The following is a 19,046-nucleotide window of genomic DNA, read 5'->3' as shown; positions in this document are numbered from 1 at the left end:
ATGACCCATTTCTGTCACTAAAGCATAAAAACAGCCCTAGCCGACATGTAAACAAATAAACATGACTGTGTTCTCACGGAACGTTCTTGCAAAAAATGTTTTCTGATCCTGGTCCTAAGGTCATTCTCCAAATTCTAGCATGGATTGGGCATGTTGAAAGAGTACATGCATTTCCTTTATCAGTCAAGTCTCCATGTTCTGTAAATACCTTTTGAGTTGGGAATATTTGCTTCCTGTTAAGACAGGGCCACCGAAGAACTCCATAAAAAAAGTTACTTTTTTCCTTTCTCCAGCAGCTAGGGCCTGCACCCCCCCCCCCCCCAGACACATGCCTTGTAATGCAAATGGAATGCGTCCTCCTCATAAGGGACAAAGGGATAATGCTATCTTTGGATAGTTGACATCTAGGGAGTGACCGGGCGGGACTCATCATAAATGTTCTCCAAGACCACTAACCAACACCTTGACACCAAAACCCCCGGCTCAGGGAATGAGTGACTAAGGAAAGACACCTGGACCCTGTCTTTGCTCTGACCAGTTTCTGGATGCCTAAGAGGACATGTGCATCAGACCACAATCCCCAGTAAAAACCCCAGACCTGAAGCAAAGATAAAACTCATGCTCTTTTCCTTTCTGAGTCTCCAGGGTACTCCATCCCTACCTCTCTCTATATATGTCTTCGGTAAACTCTGCTTTCACTTCCTGCTGGCTCATATTTGATTTCCACTCTGCCTAAAATCAAGACCCGCTTGGCTAGTCCTAAGGGACGACCCCTTCTCAGGGTCCTCTGACCAGCCTGCCTGCATCAATGTTATTATAAATGCTTTGTATTAGTTTGCTAGGGCTTCTGTAACAAAGTCCCAGAAACTGAGTGGTTAAGTCATAGAAATATATGATTCCCAGTGTTGAAGGCTAGACATCCAAATCTAGGTGTTGGCAGAGTTTGTTCCAGGCTATGAGAGGAGGCTATGAGAGAGGTTTCTCTATCTGACATGTCAAAGCGCCTCTTCATGTTCACAGGTGTTCTCCATGTATGACACCTGTGTATCTTTCTGTCACCAAATTTCCCCTTCTTATAATTCATATTGTATTAAAATTGTCACCAAATTTCCCCTTCTTATAATTCATATTGTATTAATTCATATTATGATTCTTTCTGTCATCAAATTTCCCCTTCTTATAATTCATATTGTATTCATATGACTTCAGTTAACCTGGCTACATCTTTTAAAGACTCCATCTCTAAAATAAGGTCACATTCTGTGGTACTAGGGGTTAGAATTTCAATATCTTCACTTTTAGGAGACACAATTCAACCCCTAACGTCCTCCTTAAAGGTACACTTGTTTTCAAGTAGTCGAAAAGCTCGAGAGTTTCAGCATTCTACAAACAGGCCTCACCTCAAGTGGTCATTAAGTCAATAGTTTTAGGGCCATTTGTCTGGAAGTTTTGTTTTGTCACAAAGATTGCTGCTCTAGAGCTCATGATTCTTGTGAATTTGTCACAAAGATTGCTGCTCTAGAGCTCATGATTCTGGAAATTCACTTGATTGCTTCTTTTTTTTTAATATTACATTTTTATTTGCTCTTTTATTTTTTTTTTAAAGATTTTACTTATTCATGAAAGAGAGAGAGAGTGAGGCAGACATAGGCAGAGGGAGAAGCAGGCTCCATGCAGGAAACCCAATGTGGGGCTTGATCCTGGAACTCCAGGATCACGCCCGGAGCCAAAGGCAAACGCTCAACCACTGAGCCACCTAGGTGTCCCTCACTTGATTGCTTCTGAGTAACACTTTATTGCATCAAAAATGTCCATCACTCTAGACCTTACTTTCTTACTCTTTTAGTTTATTTATACACATTCCAAGACTAATCCAGGAATAGTTTCATTTTTACTTCTTAAATATAAATCAAAATTTCAACATTACTTCAGATTTAAAGTTTCTCCCCATCCTCAGCTTAGGGCTGATCTAATTAAAAAAAAAAAAAAAGAAACATAGTTTGGAACAAAGGGATATGTCTATTGTAGTTTGTTTTGTTTTCTCTTGTTACTCACTGCTGCTGCCTTTAATCTCTCCAATGGAGTGAGGAAATAAATAATATAGGCAAGAAAACATTAATCTGGCTTTGGCGTCTTTATGTTATTAGTAGCTCTTTGCCTTAGAACATACTTTTTATGGATCCTATAGAAGTTCCTCCTGACTGGAGTCCTCCAATCTCCAGGTGCCTGAAGTACTGCATGCACTCCAGTTCATAACCTTGATCTTACCCGCCACCGATACCTCCCACCTCTTGACAATGTATTCAAGATTCTTTCTGCTGATGTTACCATAAACCAGCAAGCAGTTTTCTCAGGTAGGGTCCTTTTGAAGTGATTTAAATTCTGCTACTTTTTAGTGGGGTTCACTGAACTGAAAAGAAATATGTCCCCTTAATATAGTAATTGATGGCATGCTAATAAAGCTATTTTAAATTTTGAGTTGTAACTACTCTAAAGGCTTGAGTAAAGTTTTATGCCTTCCCCAAAAAAATATACTCAATATGTTTGAAGCATCCAATTGATGTCATCAAAGTTGGCTAAATATTAACCAAATTGCAAATACATTGTTGGATACCAGTACCAGCTGTTTTCTTTAAAGAGATAAACCATTACTTATTTTAAAATCATACATATGTAGGTATAATATTTTTTAAACTAGTTATGATCATCTACTCATGAAATGATAATTTAAAAGTAAATATATAAAAATAAATATTTATGACCTTTGTATATTTTATTCGGATTTATGTACTAGTTTACAAAAATACAGTGCCTAGGATTGATTCAGAGACTCCAATTTAACTGGTCTGGAGTGGGCCTGGTTATAGACGTTATTTTAAAATTTTTCCAAATAATTCCTTATATGGCCACATTTCAGAAGGCCTGGCACTAGCCTCCATATTAAAACCAAAACAAAACTGAGATTTCTCAAGTTTAACTGAGTTACTGAAGGTCACAGAAGAGACCTTGCTTTTAACTTAATATAGCAACTAGTTATTATAATTTACAATTTAATTAGTCCATTTAAGGTATTTTAAGACTGAAGAATAAAACACATGTGAAATCATTCGAAAGCAAGGTTAGTAGAGTCATTATAAAGCAATTTAATTTTTTCCTTATTATAAATTAAAGAGAAAAACTATGGGGTGTCTGCGTGGCTCTGTTGGTTAAGCATCTGCCTTCAGCTCCAGTCATGATCCCAGAGTCCTAGGACCATCCTGCATCAGGCTCTCTTGCTTCTCCCTCTCCTTCCCACTGGGACTCTCTCTCGCTATCTCTGTCTTTCTCAAATAAATAAATAAAATCTGAACAAAAATTTAAATAAGGAAAGAAAGAAAGAAAAGAAAGAAAGAAAGAAAGAAAGAAAGAAAGAAAGAAAGAAAGAAAGAAAGAGAAAACTTAGAAGTTACTCTATCATTTGACTGAAAACAAAGGTAAATTCCAAAGATTTTAAAAATGACTTGTTTATGTAAATATTTTCTAACTAAATTTATTTATTTATTATTATTATTATTATTTAAAATATTTTATTTATTTATCTGAGAGAGAGCAAGCACAAGTAGGGGTGAAGGGCAGGGCTAGAAGGACAAACAGACTTCCCACTGAGCAGAGAGCTCAACATGGGGTTTGATCCCAGGACCCCAACATCATGACCTGAGCCAAACCTAGTGAGCTACCCAGGTGATCCTCTAAAATGAACTTTTTATAAAAAAGAAGTCAATTGTTAATGGTTTTGTTTATAATGGCAATGCATACCTTTGTTATGTATGCCATAGGGGTACTCTATGCACATAAAACAACATTAAATAGGAGTGTCAGTATGTAAAGTAATTGTAAACATTTCCTTTCAGCATTGCAAATTTCTTTTTAGATTGTTCTGTGTAATTTTAATGTTTATTATCAGATTAATAAATATTTGTTCATCAGAATAAAAAAACTAGTTTGCTAACATATTCTCTTCTAATTAAAAAAAAATCCTTCATTTTAAATGTAGTTAGTTTTAATTGATGTTTTTCTCTTGAACAAGAAAATTCCACTTCCTTCCTATTTTCTTAAGAAGTGGCTAAAGTTTTAACATACTATGTCCATTTGATAAATCTGAGGTGAGTTTTTTGTTCATTTATTTTATACAAGGAATTTTGTTCTCAAATTTAAAGAAAAGAAAGGAAAAATTTTAAAAAGATCCTCCTCAAAGATATACAGTGTTTTCACAGATTGGTGAACATGGAATTGTTGCTGATTTTATTACATTAGTAATGGAAAGCACAGAGATTCAAGCTGTGTTTGTTTCATTTGTGTTTTGATTATTTGGAACCCTGATAATACCAAGAAGATTATAAGCAGATCATATGAATTTAGTGGATTAAAACAGTCTAATTGTAAAATTGTCTCAATCTAAACACTTGTGGCACTATTGTGTTGGGTTTTAGTTGTTATTCTTGCTGGCAATACTGAATTGAATCATGGCAATTGGGATGCTTAACTGGGATTGATGCTTAAGTCTATAAATCTCTGAGACCATACTCCTCTGGGGAACTTGGTCAAAATTTTATCAATAAACAAATAATCTCCAAGGGCACCTGGGTGGCTCAGTGGGTTAAGCCTCTGATTCTTGATTTTGTTCAGATTGTGATCTCAGGGTCTTGGGATTGAGCCCCACATTGGGCTCTGCGTCCAGCATGAATCTGTTTGAGATTCTCTTTTCCCCCCCTTCTCCCCCTGCCCCTCCCACACTCACATACGTGTGTGCGCTCTCAAATAAATAATAAATAAATCTTTAAAAAATAATAAACAATTAATCTCCAGATGCAAACCAATGGGAGCCAAGACTTAGTACTTTTATTATATGACACATAGAGTACTGCATTTCAAAATTCCCAAGGCCTAGTTCTGGTTCTGGTCATCAGAATGAAAAACTAGCTTGCTAACAAACTTAAAAAAAGAGAAGTTCTTTTTAAATAAATATTCTTTCTTTTAAGTATAGTTTAGATTTAGTGCTTTTCTTGAACCACAGAAAAACATTTCTTGCCTTCTATTTTAGAGAAACTAAGACAAAATTTGACATAGAGAAGTACATTCTGGCACATTGAATGTAAGTCAAATGTATTGAGTAGCATTTTAGAATCTGAGGATTTTGAAAAATAAATAATAATAAGTATACTGGGGAAGTACTTTGAAACCAGAATTTGAAATATTACCAAACTGACATTAGTTTATTTTCCTTCTACTTCTGAGGAATCTCTTAGGGCTTGCTTTCAAAGAGAGCCAGAAACTCCAAACTACCTAGTGAGTGTGAATTATAAGAATTCCAAGAGAAGCCCACTATCCTTATTTCTCTTCAGAGTTCTTGAGAGAATAACTAAGATCCTGAGAGAGAGAAAGAAGAGAGAGAGAGAGAGAGAAAGAGAAAGAGAGAGAAAGAGAGAAATCTTTTTGGTTTTCCATTTTCTTTCATTTTTGTTCTCTTTCTTGGTAACCACTGGTCAATCCTGTGACAGTGGTGGGAGTTATAGTAATAGTGGCTGCATAGGCACCCAAATCATGAAGACAGGAAAACCTTCTCTAACCAGAGGATGAATGGTTTTAAGACTGTTGGATAACTCTAATGGATTTATTCTCCCTCTGTCCTCTTGCTTCTGGGCACTGAAGGCAAGCATAGTCACAGAAAGTGCATAAAAAAGGATGAATTAAAGTTGCAGTTGTCTAGCCAGAAGAAAATAAAGATGGGCTCCTGGGAGCAGGAAATTCTTAGGCCTTATTGAGAGCTTAGAGAATGATTATATAAAGCTTGCATGAACTTTTGAGCTCAGCCCTGCCTCAATGGACCTAACACTAAACAGTATAACAAAATTGCAAGAACTGAACCTAGATCCCAGTTGGTGGTTTATTCGATGAATAATGAATTGAGGTTTATTCAATGACTACTGAAAATATTTCTTGAATCTTCTCTCTTTTTTCACCTCCAATGCATTTACTCAGAGTTTTACAATTCCTTTTAGATTTCTGCAAAAATATATTAATCATTTCCTTAATTCTATTTTTGTCCTCTTCAGTATGACTCTACATTGTTGATGAAATTAGTGACATTAATATACAAATTTGTGGTTCCAAACTAAAATATTTTCCACAGCTATGTATAAATGCAGCAGAAATTACAGCATCCTGCAAATAAAATACATGTGCACACACACAGATTTTCTAACTCTTCAGCAACTATGCTTTCTTTTGTTCTGTCTTTGCAAATGCTGTTCTTTCTGAGAGATAAGACCTTACTGGCCACCTCCACCATAGGGTCTGCCTATATGACTCCCACTCATACACAGAGAAATATGACAGTCCCTGCTTTTAGGGAGCAAATAGTCAAATACAAAAGGAAAGACAAAGTGAGAAGTCCATGGGTTTGCAGTATACAAGTATAATGAGGAGTTCAAAGTATCTATAAAATCAAACTTTTTTTTAAAGATTGTCTTAATTTTTTAAAAGATTTTATTTATTTATTCTTGAGAGAGAGACAGAGACACAGGCAGAGGGAGAAGTAGGCTCCACGCAGGGAGCCTGATGTGGGACTTGATCCCGGGTCTCCAGGATCATACCCTGGGCCAAAGGCCAGTGCTAAACTGCTGAGCCACCCGGGCTGCCCTAAAATTAAACTTTTAACTGAGAAATACTCTTATTTGTTTTACTTTTGGAAATCAGATATAAAAGTCATTCTTAAAATCACATAGTCATAAATATGTCATTTTAAAGCTGGATAAAGCCTTTATTTAACATGCCAGCTTCCATTAAAGATTCTATTATGCTGAAAAGCATACTTTCCTACATTTCATTCACTGATACCTCACACTTGTCACTAACTTCTGAGCCTAACAATAGTTGAACTGAAGAGGCTCTTTTCTATTACATGGAAGTCCTGGAGACAAACTCAAGCATGGCAGTTTTCTATGCCAATTTTATCTAACAGGATAAATATCACAAAGTCACGGTAATAGTAGATCTTTGGATAGCACTCAATTTAACTTATTAAAGTTGGCTGACAATTTACTCATCTTTCCCGGGTATGTGATAAAACTGAAAGAGGGAAATATTTGAGAGTGAAAGGAGCAGTGATAGGAGTACTGTTGAAATAACTTTCTAGGCCCAAGATGGTGCTGCTCCTGCCCAGGATGGCACATCAGCAAACCAAAACATAGGTAAGTTTCCTATTCCTAATAATGTTGTGTGTGACCAGAAAGATAGAATATAGTGTCAGCCCATCCTCGAATGCTAAGCCAATGCTGGACTCTACACTTCTTTCCTTATTCCCTCCTTCCCCAAACAAGTTTGACTACAGGGCCCCAGCAAATCAGATATTTTCTACTTTTCTTTGTTCTTTGTTCCTTGTCCTATAAAAGCTTATTGCCTCCCACCCCATTTTTTTAGTTGCCTGGACCCCAGGGAATGGAAATTGCTAGCTTTGGGAAGTGTTACATAAAGTGTGTATCATCTAAATCATCTTCTTTAATCATTTTAAAACAACTCTGTGTAAAAATACTCTCAAATATTATTTACTGGTAAGGACATTCTCTGATTTAATGACCTTCTATATAGAGCAAAGTAGCAGCAGGTTTGGTAGGTTACTGGCCACTTGGAGGGTGCGGGTGGAAAAAAAGAGTAAAGTATTGGGTTTGTGATGATGGTGGTCAAACTATATACATTTACTGAATTGTGCACTTGAAATGCTGAATGACAGAAGTCAGACAGAGAAAGACAAATAAATACTGTACGATATCACTTATTTGTGGAATCAAATAAATGGATGAATGAATGAATACATAAAGTGAACTCATAGACACAGAGAACAGATTGGTGGTGGTTGCCAAAGATGCAGCGTGAAAGGTAGCCAAAAGAGGTGAAAATAGTCAAAAGGTACAAACTCTCAGTTTTAAGATAAATAATCCTGGAGTTATCTTGTAGGGCATAAAACAAAGTGGATTCTATAGTATGGTAGATCACAACTCAATTGAGTAATTTCTTCTTCTTTTCTTTTCTTTTTTTTTTAAGTAAGCTCTATGCCCAACGTGAGGCTTGAGCTCATGACCCCGAGATCAAGAGTCACATGTTCTACCAACTAAGCCAGCCAGGTGCTAATAACTTTTTAAAAAGTAATAGCTTTGAATTGAGAGAAGTGGAGCAGGAGTCACAAAATTTGGAATCCATTTCTGGTTATACCGTCTGGTTATGTGGACTGAGCAAATTCACTTAAAATTCCTTAAAGAAAACGAGTTGTTGATATATCTGAGTCTTAAAAAAATTAAAATCAATTAAAAAATAAAATGCATAGGAGCAGTAAATCTCACGCACAGAGAGAAAATTAAAACTTAAGAAAAGCAAATGACCAAGGAGTTTATACAAAACAAATGTCAAGCACTGGATTAAGATACGCAAATTCAAAGAAGGAAGGAAAAATGTTTGATTAGCAAATGAGCAAAGATGTCAATGAGACAAGAGCCTTTATTTCTGAAGGGCATGTGTATAGAAGTGGAAGTCAGTCTGGTAACTTGACAAATAGACATATTTGTTATGTCTATTAAGTATCTTAAGTTGTCTATTAAGTTATCTATTAAGTTGTCTATTAAATCAAGTTACCATAAAACATTTGTTTTGTATCTCTGCAAAACCAATTTATCTTATGGAACTGTCCAATATCCTCCCAGAGATTTAGGAATAAGTATATTCTAAATAGGAATAATTTCAAGAAATTTAGACAGGTCCTTTCCAATATTTATGTCTTTGCATGTATCTTCATTTTTCTTTGTACATGCATTGGAATATGCGTGTGTGTGTGTGTGTGTGTGTGTGTGAGTTATTTTGGGGGTATGGTCTTTAGAACAATGTTGAACATAAGTGCAATACCAGCTGAATACAAATAATCTTGATCCTTTTCTTTAACAACATCTCAAAACTATCTAGGAGTAGAAAAAAAAAAAAAAAACTAGACTTCTTTTGCTAGAACTTTCTCTTAGAAACCCCGAGGAAACATTATATTTAATGATATAATACCGGAAATGCACAAGCTGTGCCTACAGCCTTCCCTTGGAATCTTTAAAGCCTATATTGGGAGTCATGATCCTTTCATTTGCTCAAAACTTGTTTATTTATGCTCTTTGCTTTTCATTATTCAGAGTTACCAAAGAACATTTGTCCTTAGCGTTATGTTAGTCTCTTGCATTAATTTGAGAGGCAATACCATTTTTGGATGTTCCTGGAAGGTTTTATTGTTAATTATTTATATATTTATAATAATAAATAATAATGTATTACACATATTATTTATTTATTATTTATATATTGATGATGATGATGATCATGATGATGGATTCTTATCTGTCAAAAAGAAAGGGGGAGGAAATTTGCACACCACCTGCCTCTGAGCCTGGTGAACTTTGTCCCCCCCGGGGTCGTCTTCACCTCTGTAATCATGAGGTTCACTTCCTCACCTCATTCTTGTCTCTGCTCAGGTGTCAGCTCATCAGGGTTTCCTTCCCAGATGGCCCTGAGTAAAAGAACGTTACTCACACCCTGGCAGGCCTCACAGCACTTAGAGCACTGCCTGAGAGTAGAGTATACATCACATTGTTTTTATTTTCTGTCTCCTTACACTAGAATAAAAACTCAAATATGTGATAACTTTGCTCTTTAGTTCACTGATAAACTGTTCTGAGAATAGTGTCTTGAAGAGAGTTAAGTGCTTAATAAATACTTGTTGAAAGAATGGATCCTTGCAAAGGAAAAATCACCTAGAGGGAATGTAGTGAGAATAAGAATTAACTGATTATCTCTCTGTAGCATCATCCTAAGTGATCTAAAACAGATGAGTGGGGTCCCCTCAGAGTCCCTGATTTAGTTATTCTGGTTTGGGATCCAAGAACTTGCACATTCCAGTAAATTCCCTGGTAATCCTCTTTGGGCTGCTCAGGAACCTACAGACTTTGACAATAATGAATTTAGAAGAACTCCTGTGGTTAAAGACGTCTATTTTGACATCATTCAAAACTATATTTTTTAAACAGATAAATTGTTCAGATTTTTTATTAAATCAATTCATTTTCCTTCTCTTTACATTGCATTAAGAATCAGGAATAATTTGGGGCACCGAGTGTCTCAGTCAGTAAGTATCTGCCTTCAGCTCAGGTCATAATCCCAGGGTTCTGCTAAGCAAGGAGTCTGCTTCTCCCTCTGCCCCTCCCCCCTGCTAGTGCTTTGTCTCACTATCTCAAATAAATAAACAAAATCTTAAAAAAAAAGAATCAGGAATTTTTATCCTAGATTGTAATTTTTGTACTTCCTATTAAATATCTAATTAAACAAATATTATAATGGTAATCAGGACACTAGAGTCAACACTTAAGTCTAATGAAGTCATTATATATATAATGCTATTTTTACCTGGGTTCTGATTAAATTATCTTAACTCTTGGTAAAAGAGTCCTGTCTTGAACCAGTATTAAAAATCTCTATTGAAGTCAAAAGTCTGTATTAAAGAGGCAAGGAAACTAAACCTGCTGGCCTTTTCTTAGGCTCACTTAACATAATCTCATTTTCATGCTCAGCATGTCCCTATAGGTTCTGGAGCAGTGTTTGAGCTTTCCACATGGAGGAACTTTGGTTCTGAGAGGCTGCTTGCTTCTTAAACTCACACAGCTAGAGTTAGAGCAAGAAGTCACAGCAATCTCAGACAACAGTGCCTCCCTGGACAAACAGGATGGACTTTGTTAATTGTCTTTCAAATCCATTGAGCCATGGAGAGATGGGACAGAAAGGAAGTTCCAAGACAGAGAGGAATGTGAAAAGGTAACTAATATTTTGTGGCATGCAAGTAACTCAGCATGAGAATGAAGTCACGTTAGTCAATGAGTCTTAGGTTCAGTAACAGAAAAAGTGATAAATTCAAATAGGGTTTTAACTTTCCCTGTACCCCTTCAACAGTCTTGAAATTCAGGGCTGAGCCCTCCTTCCTTCTATTATATAGAAGAAAGGCACCTTAAGAAAAGTAAGACAGACATAGAAACCAAAACCCCCAAGTACATCACCTCTCATGTGCAGAAGTAGTCATTGTTCGGGTGTATCTGGATGTGCCCATTATTCAGCCTCATTTCCCAAAACAGCCCAAGCTGCAGCCACACTAGGCCACCGGCCACTTTCTCTCCCCGGTGCTGGAGTCATGTTTTTCTTTCCCCCTGTAATACCATCATCTGTCCTCACTGGATAGGTCTTGTTAGTATTTTTGTTTGCTTACTTTGCTACGTCTGCTTTTCCTATCATTCATGAAAAGGAATATAATTATTATTTTTTTTTTTAAATCTTGAGGCAATTACAACTTCCAATAAATCTCATAAAGTTGTAGTGTCCTAATTCTTGATTTATAGTTCTTGTTGCATGTTCTGAAGGCCACCTAAAGCTCTGTGGTACTCTCAGGCTTCTGCTGTCGCCTCCAGGCTAGGAACCCATCAAATCTCCCAGGCAGCCCATGGGCTGGAGAACATATTGGGGCAGGGTCACCAGAGCTGACTGGTCTCAAGAGGGCCGTGGGTATTTCAGGGGACTTCCACCCTGTGTGCTGCATGTCACCAGGCAACCTTCTCTCATATCATTGAAACAGTATCCCTAGACTTACCTTCTTCATTTTTCACATATAAAGTTCTTTTGATCCCTTAAAATTTAAATCAAAGTGTCCTTTCATTCTAGATTCTCGAAAGACCTAGATTTTTTTTCTGTAGATGTAAGTTCCTTTCACTTACCCCATTTTATTAGGTCATAGAGCTGTCGTTTATATCAATGTCTACCTCAGTTGATATTAAGAAACTTTAAATTGGATATAGGTCTATCTCTTATTTTATCCTTTTATAATTTCACAGAGCAACTTCCTGGGCTACATAATAACATATACACCAAATAGGACAGATGTGTGACCCAATCTCATTCTAAAATTATATTAGCTGGGATCCCTGGGTGGCGCAGCGGTTTGGCGCCTGCCTTTGGCCCAGGGCGCGATCCTGGAGACCCAGGATCGAATCCCACGTCGGGCTCCCAGTGCATGGAGCCTGCTTCTCCCTCTGCCTATGTCTCTGCCTCTCTCTCTCTGTGACTATCATAAATAAATAAAAATTAAAAAAAAAATAAAATAAAATTATATTAGCTGATGCTTTTGGATTATGAGTATCCAAAATTATATCTGCCTCACTTAATCTAAAGAAAACTGAAAGTTAAACTGTATTATAAAGTATCTGAAAACCATTTTGGTGGATCAATTCTATTCAATCTCATGTAAAATGGAGCAAAGTCAAATATTTAAAAAGTCATTATTTTTTATATCTGTACTATTTTTTTTTAAAGTAGGACATCCCCCAAACTAGGAACAGAGTCAGCTTCTGACATTATTTAAAAGACAACAATGCAGTATTGCCTTTCTTAGCTATTGATTGTTTCTTTCTTTTTCTTTCTTTCTTTTTTTTTTGTCTTATACTTGCCATCTTTACTTACAGCACAAAGATGGTTATTCACATAACATCTTAATATATCCAAATCCCAAAATAATATTGCCTCTAAGACACATATCATGTTATAATAAACTAAGTGCCACAAAATAAGAGATATTCTAATACTGTATTGAAAAGAAATTGTTTTGAGCTCTAAGTTCTTAAAGAACAAGTAAATGCGTCTGCCTATAATTTTCAATCAGTCACTCTATTGTTCAAAGAGGTAGATGACAGTATAAAAACCCTGTACGTATTTTATTCAGAAGAAGAAAAGGAACATAAAGAATCTGAAGCTAAGGTAGGCTGACAGGTTGATTTAGTAGCACCAAGGAACTTGCTGTTTTTTAGTCATAATTACAATAGCTCTATTATATAACAGAACAATGATTTCAAAGATTTATGATAAACATGTGTGTGAGCAAAAATGAATTAATAAATTAATTAAGAAAAATAAAATCCTTTTCAGTGTTCTTACTTGCAGGTAGATCTTGCATTTTGGGGATATGAAAATGCTCCTTGAAGTGCCTCAGCTTATCTTCTTCATCAAGGCGGAGGGCAACCCTCTCATCTGTTGGGTGACATCTAAGTTCAGATGCGATGCGTTGCACTGTGTCAGCTGGTAACTCAAGTGGTAAAGGCTCCATTACAAGTTGTTTCTCTAAAAATGAAAAGAATTAAAAATAATTTAGCCACCATCCTTTTTTTCTGTAGAAAATTAGCCTTTTAGGTAAAGAACCTTTTGTCTTAAATAAGAGTCTCATCTTCCCAACCTCAGAAATAATGTAATTAATCAAACAGCACTAAACTTCATGTTTGAGTTTTACTCACGTTTGAAATAAAGAAAATGATAGTAACTTAGAGATGTTGAAAGGAATAAATTAGGTAATGGTTGTCAGGACAGAGTAAGATCATAATAAATGTTAGCTCTTTTCATTCTTATTTTTTGGAAAATGGATCAAATTAGTGACTTTCAAACACATATAATTTCATCACCTTTTCCTCTAGATGTCTTACGAGGGGGAAAAATAAAGATGCTTTTGTGAAAAGTGCCCCACCTAATTTGTCCTTCTCGCTGTTCTATTTCCACTCCACTATTTTAATCCCAGTGGTTCTTGGATCATAGTTTTAGAATTAAGGAGATATATATACACTAGAACCTTAATAAAGTCTTTATTGCGAATGCAAACAGTATTGATAAAAAAGTAACTTTACCTTAAATAATGTTAATAATTTTTGCCATGTGAAGACCAAAGAGCTCTTCCTGTTACTGATAATGAAAAACTTATCTTTCAAAACTATACATTCCATCTTAGAACAAAGCAGGACCCTGTAATATTCTCTGAAACTACATTTTGCTTTGTTTAATCATCATTTAAAATTTTTCACAATTTTGGAAAGAAAACTTAATTTTCTGGAGGGAAAAAGTAACAATAGAAATTTAACTACACATTCTTAAACTTTACCCAAGCTTTCTTTATATTGATTTATTTCTATTTCCTGAAGTTTTAGTTTTTTTGAAATTGAGAAAGAATAGTATTAGAGAAGAAAAATTTTCTCAGGTAGCTTGATCTACAAATTCATACTTTTGTGGCTTCACTTACACACCCCTCCATTACTCCAAACACTTGTTGAACACCAACCATGTAGCTCTAAGCACTGATGGAAGAGCAGTGTAAAAGATGGAGTATAAGTAATAAATTTTTAGAGTTTAATTTTTAGCGGAAAATGGAAAATATGATTAAACAACATAATTTCAGAGTTTCAAGAGCTGTGAGTAAAAAAGAAAAAAAAAGCAGAATAACGGGATAGTCAAGAGGATATGGAATGACTTCCATGGCAAGGGCGAGGGTACCTCTCTGAGGCAGGGATATCCATGCATATCTGAATCATATTATGGATCAAACATGTGAAGACCAGGAAGAGATGACAGAAAGTAGAGAGATCCTGAGGTGGGGATCGGCTTGGCCTGATCAGCTAAGGCACTAGGGAAGTATGAGGCAGGGGCAGAATTATGAAGAACTTTGAAGCCAGAAAGGAATTTGGATATTTTTCCAAGTTTAATGGGAAATTGCTGGAGTATCTTGAGTAGGAAAGTGATAGGATGTAATTTTACATGAAGTAAAAATCACTTTTTCTACTCTCTGATGAGTTAGAAGGACTTGAAAAAGATAGGCAAATTCAGGCTATTACTAAAATTTTCCAGGGAAAAATGATGGTGGATTAAATGTGATGAGGAGAAAAGCAGAGAAGTGTGTGGATTCATTATATATTTTGGGGGAAAGGTAGATAGATTTTCTCTGGTGAGGGGTCTGTGGAAATAGGTTCAAAGTAGTGAAATAAGAAATACTTAGAGAAGAAACATTGTAAGGGGGGAAATCAAAGTTCTATTTAGGATACAAAGTTTGAGGTAGAAATAACAAACTGGCTATTGGATGTTTAGATATGTAGCTCAGAAGAAAATTAGATCACAAGATATAAGCTCGATATTTTCCAACTCGTAGACTATACTTAAAGCCTAGAAATCCTGAGAACCAACTAAAACTAACAGAGATGAGGCTCTCAGACCTCAGTTCAATCATCTACTTCTACTTACCACCCTCCTGTCTCTCACTCCGACCATCACACTTTTGGCAATAAAGAGTTGCACATACAATGCCAGTAAAACAAGCATGCTTCCCATTCTCTAAACTTGAATTCTACTTATATATCTGACCTCTTCCTTTCTCAGTTGCCAGTGGTCTCCCCTGGTAAGCTATTCTGTACATTCTCATATAAGGATACTGAGCTTGATCTGAGCATGTGTTTAGCTTTGATGCCAATAATAGCTCCCAATTGCTCCAATCCATGTTTTTGTACAAAAGTCAATGATTTCAACATTGATGTTGGTTGTTCTTTCAGTTTCTGACTATACTAAATTATCTGTCTCTTTCATGAAACTTTCTATCTCTGGTTTTTCTCATGTCATTTCCTTTGCCTAAAATGTTCTACTTCCCTTTCTACATATTTATATCCTAGTCCCCTTCAAAGCTCTAGTTCAAAGGCTACTTTTCCCCCCTCTCCCCTGAGGCCCTCATGTGTCTCAACTAAAAGTAGTTTTTCCCCCTCTGGATACCTGTAACAGTTAAGAGCACACCTTTACTCATAAGTAATGAATCCTGCCAGACAGTATTATTTTTTTAGATGCCTCTATGGTTGGGAAAGCTGAAATATGTTGCCATGCCTACAACTTGATTCTGCCTAGGTTCCCACCTATTGCCTTCTGATGAAATAATCTGCCTTTTGAATAGAGATAACTATGTCTCCGCCACCTGACATCATCTATTGACTGGTTACAAATCATTAGATGTTTCTTAGATACTTGACCCACTGGAGACAATGCACTGTGTTGTCAATGGTCTGTGAGTGACTTGCTGTGAATGCTTTAGCCAAACAATCATGATGGTGTTTAGCTAAGCATCTAATCAAATTCTTCCAGGAATCTGAGCTATGAGGTACAGATATCATTCAATTTGAAACAGGAGCAAAAATTTTTAAACATCGTGGAAGGCAATGATAAAGGGGTCTAGAGGGAGTATTGTCACAAGTGACTCATTTTTTTCAAAGTCAAACAGAACCACTGATTGTTAATATGAAGTGATTTCAGCAAAATTAAGAATCAACTTAGTTATGCAATGGCAGGGGATGAAACAGCTGTCTCCTGAAAGGTGACAGGAGCAGCCAGTCTGGAGAGTCACTGAATCCTTCCATGCAACAAAGTGTGTGTAAGGTGGAAGGCCCCTACGGAATTGGCTGTCCTGAGAATCCCATGAGTTGTCTTCTGCCTACTAAGTGTGTTTTTACTATAAACCCATTACTTATGGTGGCTTAATTGAGTTGCTAGTCTACCCTACTGAACTATATATATTCTACCTGGAGACCTAAATCTTGTTTATCTTTGTAGCCATTCCATTCCTGAGCAGTGGTTTTTAGGGAGAGTGTTCTCCTAAAACATCAACTTAATAAGAATGCACAAAATAGCTTGATTTCACACAATTGATGACTATTCATAGAGGGATATCCTTCTTACGCCAATCACATGAAAATTAATTCGAAAAACATTTTCAATGAGACTAAGAATCAAGAGATCTTGCCTTATATCTAGGAATGTCTCTTGAGAGTCAGAACTTTGAGGGTTCATTGATCTTGACTATAAACTCTGAATGGGTTCCCTACATAAATATACAAATTAGTTTGCTACCATCATATTTCCAATAAAGTCCAATCTTCTTTACTTAAAAAGTTATTAATATTAATTCTTTACCTTTTTTGTATTTGTTTCTTATTTAATCCATATAGCAATCTTGTAGGATCAGAATAATTTTCTTCCACTTCCAGAATAAACTCTGGAATCAACAGTGTAGAACAAAAAGATAAGAGAAGGATAAGAAAGTCCACTGTTTGGGATTGCACTTCACTTGAGGAACTGAGTCAACCGTGCTCGTCTTTGGCACGGCATGTGGGTAGAATGTACAAACAGAATTCCTGTACCTCTTATTTTATTTTTCCTTTTATCTTTCCTCATGATTTTTAAAAAATATTTCTTTGGCTCATTATCTCTTTTTTTCCCTAACTTCCTTCTTTATGTTTCAGCCTTGTACTACATCTGCAAAATACAGCAGGCATGAATCTATCTACTCTTAGTAATCAATCCTTCCAATCCAGTCCCAGCCAGGCAAAGGTTAAAGAGACTGCTCCCACTTGTGGGCCTGTCACACACAGCCCAGAGGTCACAACTCACCTGCACTGATAGTGAGATATTTGCTGGTGAAATAGTCTTTTGGGGCAAACACACCTGGTTTCACCTGCCAAACTGCACAGCAGAGACCAGAAGTGAATACAGTCCTCAGTGCCCACAATACCAGAGTGCTCTCACTCCAGGGAAGCAATGTATTAACTCATAGTAATTGCTGCTTCATTCTGCACTCACCCTGCCAGCTAAGACAATCAATGTTCCACAAGCCATAATTCTATGCCTTGTGTAGGTTTCCCATTTCCAAATAAATTGACATGCTTTTGGGCACCTGAGTGGCTCAGTAGGTTGAGCATCTGCCTTCCGCTCAGATCATGATCCCAGCGTCCTGGGATGGAGCCCCACATGGGGCTCCCTGCTCAGTGGGGAGTCTTCTCCCTCTTCCTCTACTCCTCTTCCCTGCTCATGCTCTCTCTCTCTCTCTCAAACACATTTTTTAAAAAAAATTGACCTGCTTTTATTTTGAAATAAAAAAAAGGCAATCCAAATTTTAAAAACTCCAAAGCATATTTAATTTTAATTTTGTTAAAAAGGTGGGTATATATACACATTTGTTCTTAGGCAAGTCACCTAACTTCTCTCTGCTGCATATTATATAAAACTAAGTTCTACTTTCTTCAGAGGATCATGGTTAGAATCAAATGAAATTAATTAGGTAAACTCCTTTATAAAGAGATAAAAGATATGCTTATAATACCTTTTAATATTAATGCCTTATAGTGGTAATTGCCATTTTTACCCTAAATTGCTTTTGGAATTTTTGTAAATTGTGTCTGTCAGTTTTATTAGGCAGCTGTAACATTAAAGCTAAAACTTTTATAAAAAAAATTGGAATTCAGGATCTTCTAGTCACCTGTGGGTCTAAGTTTAAATAGTTAAATAAATGACTATGAACACTCAGTGGTTAATGTTTACACAGTTTCAGGTTTCATACCTGAAATGAGCAGATTATACACAAGTTCAAAGTTTAGAACCTGGCAAGGCAAACTATAAAGAAAATGCAAAGCTTTTCACTGAGAAAGGAAACATCACTTAATACATGCACACTGAGCAGTATTCTTTACATTATTGTTCACTGTGGCAACTGTATTTCATATCAAGGATTATATGAATTACATGTTGAGCAGCACATTAATAAGAACACGTTTGCTCTGTCACTACCTAAAACACCCCACCCTCCTCAAAACAAAAGCAGAAAAGGAAAAAAAAAAACTTTTTCAGCTATTTAAAAAAGTATATCAACTTTCCATTCTTAGGCAAATATTTCATAAAAAGAAAGAGGAAGAAACTCTGCTTAGGAAATAGACATTTTCACTTCTCAAAATATTGAAGGTGACTAATAGTATCATACGACAATGAATGGCCAGAAAACATAGGACCTAATACTCATGTAGAGATCTGAATTTTTTTCATTTAACCTCAAATAACTAAGAATTAACTTTAATTAGTCAGATGTAACCATCTTTTACTAAATGAATTGCATAATGCTATTGACAGCAGTTCTTCTTCACTACATTGGTCAAGTTCTCTTTATTTAACCCAACATGTTAAAGAGGGGGGAGGCATTAGGAGATTGTGACATTTCTATGAAGACAATTTGGAGAAATAAAAAGAGAAGAAGCTGGTAGAAGAAACCTCTAAAACATTATAACAAGGATTCTAGAAGAGAGAACTTTCCTTTGGAAAAATCACAGACTGTATAT

The 19,046-nt window shown here is 36.1% G+C and overlaps 1 protein-coding gene across 2 annotated transcripts in view; it reads right to left on the bottom strand.

The window, feature by feature from the left end:
• Nucleotides 1-19,046, bottom strand: part of KYNU (kynureninase) — a 128,844-nt gene that overhangs the window by 94,298 nt on the left and 15,500 nt on the right. For both annotated transcript variants that reach the window (XM_072789064.1, XM_072789065.1), the window contains exon 2: nt 13,030-13,212. In XM_072789064.1, the coding sequence (XP_072645165.1) occupies nt 13,030-13,212 (183 nt within the window). The remainder of the gene's footprint in view (nt 1-13,029; nt 13,213-19,046) is intronic.

The sequence above is a fragment of the Canis lupus genome, chromosome 20, assembly GCF_048164855.1.
Source record: "Canis lupus baileyi chromosome 20, mCanLup2.hap1, whole genome shotgun sequence".
Taxonomy (NCBI): domain Eukaryota; kingdom Metazoa; phylum Chordata; class Mammalia; order Carnivora; family Canidae; genus Canis; species Canis lupus.
The sequence above is the reverse complement of the archived record's forward strand: the minus strand, read 5'-3'. Positions and strand labels throughout refer to the sequence as shown.